Genomic DNA, 10,179 nt, shown 5'->3' with positions numbered 1-10,179 from the left:
AGTTCATATCAGCTATTTCTGCCTTATAAATCACTGGTCAAACCTCTCATTGCTGTAGTTCAACGTATCATCATACAACAGTTTGTATGATATGCTACTAAAAAGTTTTTCCAGCATTTTCCTACGAACGCCAAGCAACATGTGTCACTTTCTACTTGTTACACGCATATGGTCTTTTCAAAATAAACTTCCGTCTTCACAGGAAACAACCACTTAGTTAGGGTTTAGGAAAATATCGTTGTATGGGTTAAAATAACTACTGAAGTGCCGTAACTGTTACATATGTTACTTGACAAATAAATCAACGTTCAATGTGAATCAACCTCTTGTTTCACATGGGGATGGAACAGTGTTTTTAGTTTGACCCATTCACCTGCCCTCCCACCCGCCTTGTCAGTCTTGTAAATGATTAGCTGGATTAAACACCAATTCATTTTGTTGGCTATAGCTACAAATAACAGCGCATTATTTTTTCATAGGTGTCACTATGAAAGCTGGATGAGATCACCCTGTTTCATCTCTAGAAATAAACGCGTTAAATATCAGGTCCTCTCAAACAGATTTGCCAGAAAGATGAAGTCTTTGTGGAATTGTACTCAAAAGTGCAGAATGAAAGTCTGCCAACACGATGTGCATACAGGAATAATCATAATCAGATAGGCCTGCAGTATAACATCCAACCTTAAAAATTATTTTCACAATTTCCCCCAAAATGCTCGGTGCCTGAATGTTTAAGTGAAATCAAATGTAACACCGGCAAGATGAAATGAGCACTTTCCGTGGGAGAATTCCCTCTCTAGTCACACGTTCCCGTCTCATTTCCTCAGGTTTAACATCAGTGAAAGTTGTCACCACGGTTGGAAAGTGTGAGGACAACTGTCTGTGATTTCCTGTGCTGAAATGTGTGAGGCACATTATCAGCATGTTATGTCATCAGCAGTAGGTTGACACTGAAGCCTGTTGCACTTATCGAGGGATACATGAAGAGATTTGATGTCTTTAAGGTGAATTTGACTGGAGACAGTGCTTATTCTCCAAACACTCTTCTACATTAAAACATCAGAGTTGGATAAACTATAGAGCTGGGTATTAATTTACAATATCGCTATGTCGGTACTTATTCCGAAACAATTATTTTTTTGTAATACCCATACTTTGTAAAGTGTTAACATGTTTAAAAAAAACATTTTAAACACAAGAAGCAATACAAGAACTTGGCCTATAAATAAAACAACAAAACATTAGTGAAATGGTATTGAGTTGTGATGTCCAGACCTACAGTCTAAACGTCCAGATCTTTGTGTCCAGGCCGTTTTTCGGGTTGGCAGCTTGTGGAAGAGTTCGGGCCCGTTTGAAAAAATGAAATGTTGTTTGATTAAAGAATATAGATTCACATATTTGCGTTTGAGAGAAAAAAAAATAAACACAGAAAAAGCTTTACATGTACATTTTAGGACAGCTAATCAAACAAACAACACAAAAATACCTAAACATTGTTGTCAATTACATCACTCCAAAAATACCTGGTGAAAGGTGACTGTGGGAGGAAATAAAAGACAAAATTATTTTAATTTTAACAGCCACTTAATACTTAATATTAAAATGTAAACACCACTGAATTCATAGCATTGATATATTTTTCTTCTAAAATCATGTATCTGAATTTATCTGTTCTCAATTCACGTTTTTGAAATTGGAATAGGAAATTTCTTGACTGAACCAACTAAAAAGAAAGCAAAAGGTCACCAAAAAAGTCGATTGTCCAACTATAATTTAATAAACAGACATGGCACCATGACAAAACAATGACAATGCCATGCAGTGGTCCCTCAGCAGAAAGTGATGTCTACATGTCAAACCGTCACCATCTTATCCTCCTTTCAGAGGATCAGAGAGAAGTGTGCAGTGATACCACAGCAGTAAGCATGACACACACAGCAGACCACAAGAGACACACTGTCCAAGACGAGCCAGCGAGTCCTATATCATCAGTTTGATCTTACTGTAGGTTCTCCAATCATAGACCATTTTCGTTAGTTATCGAAACAGACTGCAAGCAGTTCATCCAAAACAAGAAAGCTTGTAAAATGCTAAATTCAAGCACTTTATTTAACATACAGTATTTATATAATATTCATCATTGTGATGTATGACTTTTGTCTGAATCGCTGGTTTTACTTGTTGTTGACGGACCTTTAAATGTAGACTACGGGTTTCAGTCTCTCCTCTTTTCACAGTGGACAGCTTGACTTGAATTAAAAGGAAAAACACAGGTGTACCAATAATATGATATGAACCATAAATCCATCCTGATCAAGTCAAGTGTTCATAAGTGAGCCAGCATGCACAATACCAGGACCTTGAAAGCAAAGCAGCTAAATGTAATTCAGCCATCAGATTTTGTTATTTATAACTGTGTTAAAATGTCTTATGTGATAAACATCTATAAAATCAAACACATCTTCCACAAAAGTCAACGCTCAGGTCACGTGATAACAAAATACGGCATTTCCATGACAACTGAGGAATTGCTGCAGGAAGAAGATAGAAGACGTTGCTGAAGACTTGAGTAGACATTGTGATGAGAGTTATTTATACCAAGCTATACTTAAATTGAGTGTTTTTATTTTTTTTCAAAATGTGTCCCAAATCTCAACTCGGTACTGATTATGTAAACTATTTGTTGTTCAGTATGTAGGGGACAGTAAATGAGTGAACGAGGGACGGATCACACATGTTTGTGGAATGGCTTAAACTGAGCAAATCAGTTTCGTCTAACTGAAGGATTTTCACAATAAGAGCAGCTTTCTTTATCCTCTTTTTTAAAAACACAAACATGCTGATTACAGTATTTTATAACGTGGTCTTAATCCTAAAACCTAATAGGTGTACCTTTTTATTTCTATGCTGACTGGGCTTTCCTGTGACCCTGAAAAAGACAAGAAGTTTTCAAGAATTGATACAAGCGGGACTAAAACAAAGTCTAGTGTGGATGTCTCAAAAAAATAAATAATCTGCCACTGGCTCCAAATTATTATATAGTTATCGTATAATTGATTGAAAAAACAGAGAGCATTGAAAACAAATGAATCATTACATTGTTAGGGAAAAGGTTTGCCACATCCTGCCAGTATTTGTGACCGCTGCATGCCTGCAGGCAAGATGCAAGAGTCCCTTAAATCAATGCTTGAGCTAATTGCTGTTAGAGCTGAATGGAGGGGCCTGGGTGACAGCAATAGGATCAATGTTTATTGTGTGGATGAGCTGGCAATTGTTCCTGAATAAACTCAAATTAGAGTATTTTTGCCCTATTTACATATGATTGGCACCAAGACAACAGGCAGTAATCCTTCCATGCTGGGGTGCAGGTGTAAAACAAAACAGAGTAGGGATGTTTTTTAAGGTTATTAACAGGAAAACTAGTGTTATAGGACGGCAACATGCTGGGCTAAGTATAGCACTGAGTCTATAGGCTGGAGGGGAATCATCACCGTCCTCCACCTACAGCAGAACACCGACCATGAGTAAAGGTAGAGACACATCCATTCAGTGGAGCAGTCAAAACGGTCGCCAACACAAAAGCTGAGTTTCAGTGGAAAAGTTTAATTTAAATTTTTTTAATTTTAAAAGTTAATTTATTTTCCTTTTCCTCTCTTCATCATGCGTTAACATTGTACAAAAGCCTCCTTTAAAATCCAGTTGAGCAATGCATCAGTGTTTATGCGGTTTTATAAAACAGCTGTACAAGTAACTTAAAATAGATTGAACAAAACAGAATCATGACTTAAATCAACAGACGCTGACGTCATGCTCAAACTCACAGAAGATTATTTTAAATTCTGGTTGAAACTACAAAGTTCAAAGATACCAGTAATGCCACAAGTCATGAAGAAAAACATAACATCTTAGGTTTGAATAATTCATTCCAAAGCATGCACAGCAGATTTAATGACACAAATTTACAATTTGTATGGATAATGACAGTTTAAAATATTAGAAAACCCCACAAAAAACAAAAAAGAATTGTGACAAAAATCAGAAACATTATCCTTTGGCAGGTGATGACTTTTTATATCATACAATGATGTTGTGATTTATACATGGTGGTACTTATTAAAAAAAACATCCAGTCTGTGGTTGTCCCTCCGTCCATCCATCCACCCAATATCAGCTGGGTGAGAGTCACCAGTCCATCACAGGCCTGACACATGAAGAGATATACAAAATGTTAGTAATAGATGGATATTTGCTTTGCATCACTTTCTCAGAAGTTGGGTGTTCTAAGCGTCCGTTGGTGATCTTCCTGATCAATTAAAGAGCTCGCTAAAAAGACAAAGCAAGTGTCCTGCTGGAGCAGGATACAAACCAGCCAGAGAGATTTTTCACAACCTGGCAACCCAATCTGTAAAACACAGATTAATGCTATGTTACTTAACCATTAAGTAAACCATTAGTGAGCACTTATAAATCATTGTATTCTTAGTAGAGAGTGTTGATTGTTGCTTTATTAAACCCTCACATGCATGCTGTAGTGAGCCCAAAGGCTGGGCCATATTGCACTACTGTTTGGTGAGAAAAATCTCAAATGGAAATAAGAACATAATTATCCCAAAATTAGTTTTTGTATATTTTCAGAGACAATTAAAAAAAAAGTACCATGTAAAATGAAATATGTGCATGACAGATCTACACGGAGGGAATGATGATGATCATAATATTAATGTTCTTCATATGACCCTTTATTCCCCAGCCTCGCTCCCTCCTGCTCGATGGGAGTCCCTCAGGTGAAATGGCCTGCAAACACATGAATTGAACACGGCCCTCGTGGCGAATAGAAGAGAAGCTGCTGCTCGTTGTAACTCCCACACAACACGGTGGATTCCAGCAAACTTATTGTGTGCCTCTTTAGAGGAGAAGAAAGCCTCTCTTTTCATTTGTCCTTTCTGTCCAAGCTAAGTCTTTTCTTTTTCCTCTCTCCCTCTTTAATCCGTCCCTCTAGTTCAGAAAAAAACACACACAAAACCAGGTTCACGCGGTGCTTTAGTGGCTAAAAGTGAAAGAGCTTGTGTTTTTCTTTTTTCCCCCTCTTTTGCGAGTTGAGCCTTGAATCGCTCTGGAAAATTGCTTCTTTTGAATAGAGGGAAGGAGGAACAACGTTTAATAGGATCCAAAGGGAGTCTCTGCTCTTAAACAGGTGGAAATTGGACGTCCTCGAATTTTATACAAATAGTAAGTAAGTATATAAGCCGGCGTAGAAAAGGAGGGATCCCATCTCCGAGGATTAGCACAGGATTTTCTGTGGAAAAAGGAATAAAAAAGATGATGTGTGTTAAACCAAATGAAAGCAGGAGAGTTGATCAACTTTTCAAATGCGCGTTTAACGATGAAAACACAATTATGATAATTATATTTCCACCTATTTATCTAAATGGAAATGGTTTCATACTTATGTACAACCCCCCCCCCCCCGTGTGCAGGTTGATGAGGGCGTTTCCCTGTCACCCAGTTAAGAGTTCGGGTGCCCACTGATGTCAGGAGACAGTGATTCTGGCTGAGGAGGGCGGGCGCTGCCAACATGTGACAGAGAGCAGTCTGCTGGTTTCTCCACACCCATCTGACCACTGAAGAGGTAAACTCCAACACCGACTCAACTCCATGCTCCCGCATTCTCTGGGAGCTCCGACTACAATACTTCTTTTTTTGTCTTTTTTCCTCCTTTTCCTCCTCTTCTTCTCCCTAACGAGCTAATGTCCTGTTAATGTTGTGTGCGCTAGTTAATGAGCATTAATCCATCACCCCTGGATGCTATTGTTGCGGGGGGGATGGCCATTTGAATGCAAATGCGTGACACTGTGACAGTAAGGTGCTTATTAAACTGATGTGTCCTCCTGTCCTTTCTGCCGGGAGCTCAGGAGAGTGAAAAGACGCGGGGCAGCTGGAGGAGCGGGTCGGACTCACACTAAGTGCTGCTCTGCTGCGAACTAAACGAATAACTGCAACAACAACAAAAACAAATGGCAAGTTCTGCTTCCCTGGAGACGGTGATGTCCTGCGGTAGGACCGGGCCGTCCGCGGCTCCCAAGACCCTCGCCTTCTCCATAGACCGGATCATGTCCAAGAGCTCGGAGCCGAGGGGGAGCGCGGAGGAGCGGTCCGAGGGGAAGAAGCTGCTGGGGCTCTGCTCCCCGATCCCCTGCGTGTTCCCGCTGCAGCCCTTCAGCTACGACCTGCAGGCCAAGGCGCTTATGAACTACTCGGAGTTGTGGAGAGCCAGTTTCAGGGGGACTTTTTGCGGTTCCGCAGCCGCGCCGTGCAAAGGGAACTGCGGCATGTGCGGCAAAGCGGAGTCGGGCTTGAAGCAGCCGCTGTTGACGTCGGGGAGCCGGGTGGTGAAACCGCAGGTCATCCACCAGGCCGTGGCCGTGCCCACCGGCGGCTCGCTGTACTATCTCAATTACCTGGACTCCGCGTACCAGCAGTCGGAGCTGTTGGCCGGACACTGGTTCTCCAACCCGCAGGCCCAGGCCTCTCTCTCGGCACACCACAGACTTTTGCTGCTGGAGAACGCCAAACTTGCCGCGGTGGGGTCCGAGAAGCTGCCCACACCACAGTACCCGCATAAGGAACATCTGCCGGGGCAGCTGGACCAGATAGTGAAGGAGAACCACGGCCTGAGCGCTGAGAAGAACGGCGTCAAGACTCACAACAAACTCAGCAGCAGCTGCACCAGCGCTGCAGACGGGAAACCCAAAAACTTCACGTGTGAAGTGTGTGGAAAGGTAACTTGGTTTTTTTTGCACTTTTTTACGTGTGTAAAATATACATATTTCGTTATAAAGGGATTTTATAACTCTAAAGTACAGTAGGCCTATATTATTATTATTATTATTATTATTATTATTATTATTATTAATAATAATAATAATAATAATAATAATAATAACAGCAAATTGTTACTATTAAATATTATCATTTTAAATTAAATTATATCCCAATGTTTCCGAATAAAACGAAAAATTATCCTCACAATTAAATAAAAAATGAACCAGATTAAATTCCAGATGCTTTATGAGATCATTTTTATTTCTGAGGCGCTCAGACTCAAACTCGCTGGTGTTTTGCTAAATGATAATTCATACCCTCGGTGTTTCCGTGCTCTCCGCAGGTTTTTAACGCGCATTACAACCTGACCAGACACATGCCGGTGCACACCGGGGCCCGGCCCTTCGTGTGCAAAGTGTGCGGTAAAGGATTCCGGCAGGCCAGCACGCTGTGCAGACACAAGATCATCCACACACAGGTGAGACGCGACGCATGCGAACACATGCTTTTTTTCTTCTTTTTTTATCAATCCGGTCCTGGCTTTAAAAAAAAAAAATCCTATATTTGATGTGATTTTGTTTTAACAGATTTTGTTTTCCTGTTCAGGAAAAGCCTCATAAATGCAACCAGTGTGGGAAGGCGTTCAACAGGAGCTCCACGCTCAACACTCACGTGCGGATCCACGCCGGCTACAAACCTTTCGTCTGTGAGTTCTGCGGGAAAGGTTTCCACCAGAAAGGTAACGATCCGCCCGATGCCATATTTCAAATTAATTTAAATGAGCATTATTAATCCAAAAACTTTGGGCAGGTTTTCATGTTGTTTTTTAGGTATGAAGCTTGTATTGTTGTCATTAGTGTTGGCTATCGGTTCAAATATATTCCGATACTATGTCTGTGGTTAGTGGTCTGCGCTCCAGAGCCTGTGTATAATGCAATCGAATCTTTTTTATCCTCTAATGTTAGCTCCTAAAATGTATTTTCAAAACGCTAAAAAAAACACCTCTGCGTTTGATGAGCTTATTTAATCTATTTCCAATCTTGGCATAATATTTATTATCTTCTTGGTTTAAGATCATATATTATATCACCGTGCTGCTGGATGACGGTATCGTTTTCGTGTCCTAATATAATATTGCACTCTCTTCATATCATGCTGACGGAAGGCTATATTTCTATAGGTGTTCATCGTATTATTTTATTCTTAGTTGTATTTGTTAATCTAAATATGTCATCACGTGCAGTATTCCCTTGCCTTTATTTGGGCCTCTAAACAATGACAGCTTATACTTTAGTTCACTGTGAAGGAATCCTCGGAGTCTGGACTGGAAGCAGCACCATATGCTGCCGCTCTTACTTATCTGTGAGAGGAATGAAGGGGGGAATAATTGCAGGCCCGCCGATGAGCGTGATGCGATCAGTGGAAATAGGACATGTCACTTTCAGGACTAATTCTCCTCCAAAGACGGCAGCATTTGCTCTGGGTCAGCTGCGAGACCTCAAAGATGAGAATCAGGGCTTTTTTTTTTCTTCGTCGAGTTGTCGCTAGCTTGATTCTGACAAAGTTTGACAACTTCTTGACTTCCGACACACAAAACCCTGATTACTGAAGAGACAGAGCATGCCTCTAACTTCACAATGAACCACTGACCTTGGCGGGAGGGGGTAGAGAAGAAAAAAGAGGCCTCTTGCATCTTCACTTTTTTGTAGATTTCCCAGTAAACAGTGTCACTTTCCCCTCCTGCTTTTCTTCAGCCCTACTTTAAAAAGATGATGCCTCTGTTCTAGTTATTTCAACTGTGATCTCACAGTGGGGACATCTGCCAGTGGGGGAGATCATTCCATCCATTCACAATTAGTGCAATTCAGTGCTTTTAGCTTTTCTTCAATCAAGCATCATTGACGTCTTTGTTTTTAGAAGGAAAAAAGTCAGGAAACCACAATGTTTACAGGTGGAATTATTCTTAAATAATCCAGATGATTTCACAGACTGGCTAATAATTCATAAGATTCGTGTTTTTTTTTTGTGCTGTTCTGTTTAGTATGCAGTGATTGTTTTTATTGATCACGTGTTGTCTAGTTGTGATTCATCTTTTGTCTTGCAAAAGAAAGAAACGTATGTTCAGTCATGAATTCAGGGCTGTTTTTCACACAGGAAGATGTAGGCCTGTATGTTATGGAATGTCATTTTCACTCAAAGTCACAGGAAGTTGGATATGATGTTATTCACACTGTGACACCGCTGATTACTGTACTTACTGTAAAAAAAACAACAGCTGGTTCCAACTTCTTAATGAAATACTTTTGGGTTGGCCAGAATAAATGTTGAGACATAACTTGGGGTTTTCTCTCTATTATTTAAAATTTGATGATGAAACTTAAAAGAATCAAATCATAATCAATGAGGAAAATTATTGTTCATTATTCCTTTTCTTCATCTCCCAGGAAACTACAAGAACCACAAGCTGACGCACAGCGGGGAGAAGCAGTACAAGTGCTCCATCTGCAACAAGGCCTTCCACCAGGTCTACAACCTCACCTTTCACATGCACACGCACAACGACAAGAAGCCCTTTACCTGCGCCACCTGCGGGAAGGGCTTCTGCCGCAACTTTGACCTGAAGAAACACATCCGGAAGCTGCACGACAGCGTCTTCACGGCGCCCACAGAGGCCTCCAGAGAGCGGGAGCTGCAGAGCTGAGTCACGCCGCTGAGTCCTCATAACACAGTTTAGTACTCCACCTGGGACTGTTGGGCCCCTGAGAGACCGGCTGCTATGCTGCATCTGTGGCCGCGTTGAACAGCTTTCAAACGTCCAGAGAGGTCGTCCAATAAAATTGGACACAATCACTTAAAGGGAACTGGTCATCCTATAAGATTCAGGATCCTGTGTCACTGTGGTACAACAACACTTCATACTTATCACTGTAGGAATATGAGGCTGCCCACATAGAAGGGACAAACATGGGAGACATCATCGGTTTCTACGATGGAACTGTAAATAATAGGTTATGGAAATAATACAAAAAAATGTTATTTAAACTGTGGATCATTGCCATGTTGTGTATTTCACAGAAAAAAACAAGTTAATGTGAATAAATAAGTTATAACTTATAATGAAAACTGAATGTTTGAGCCATGTTGTTTCTGTTTTTTGAAGGCATTTGAAAATAAAAAAATGAAGTCATATGATGAAAGTTGTGTTGGCTACGTTCAGAAACATTACGTTGCAACATTAGGGTTTACAGTTTAGAAAACTCAGGAACAAATTCATAAACAATATTATCAGAAAAGAAAATAAGAGCATGAACATGTCAGGAAACAAATGAGAGAGACTAAATACACAATGACAATTAT

General features: G+C 40.5%; 1 protein-coding gene across 1 annotated transcript; it reads left to right on the top strand.

The window, feature by feature from the left end:
- The first annotated feature begins 5,555 nt into the window (after positions 1–5,555).
- On the top strand, positions 5,556–9,973 carry fezf2 (FEZ family zinc finger 2). The gene is made up of 5 exons (XM_068711785.1): positions 5,556–5,629; positions 5,913–6,779; positions 7,166–7,300; positions 7,429–7,561; positions 9,267–9,973. Exons 2-5 carry the CDS (start codon positions 6,015–6,017, stop codon positions 9,521–9,523), a joined length of 1,290 nt encoding a protein of 429 aa, XP_068567886.1. The 5' UTR covers positions 5,556–5,629; positions 5,913–6,014; the 3' UTR covers positions 9,524–9,973.
- Positions 9,974–10,179: the final 206 nt, after the last annotated feature.

This window comes from Cebidichthys violaceus, unplaced genomic scaffold (assembly GCF_023349555.1).
Source record: "Cebidichthys violaceus isolate CVI_PGR_0920_01 unplaced genomic scaffold, fCebVio1.0.p SCAF_17, whole genome shotgun sequence".
In the NCBI taxonomy this organism is placed as follows: Eukaryota; Metazoa; Chordata; class Actinopteri; order Perciformes; family Stichaeidae; genus Cebidichthys; species Cebidichthys violaceus.
The sequence above is the reverse complement of the archived record's forward strand: the minus strand, read 5'-3'. Positions and strand labels throughout refer to the sequence as shown.

Bases quoted from the DNA above. Each gene is read 5' to 3' on its own strand.
- fezf2 (XM_068711785.1), top strand. From the start codon at position 6,015: ATGGCAAGTTCTGCTTCCCTGGAGACGGTGATGTCCTGCGGTAGGACC. The intron at 6,780-7,165 runs GTAACTTGGTTT...TGCTCTCCGCAG, and splicing joins CGTGTGAAGTGTGTGGAAAG to GTTTTTAACGCGCATTACAA. The intron at 7,562-9,266 runs GTAACGATCCGC...TTCATCTCCCAG, and splicing joins GAAAGGTTTCCACCAGAAAG to GAAACTACAAGAACCACAAG.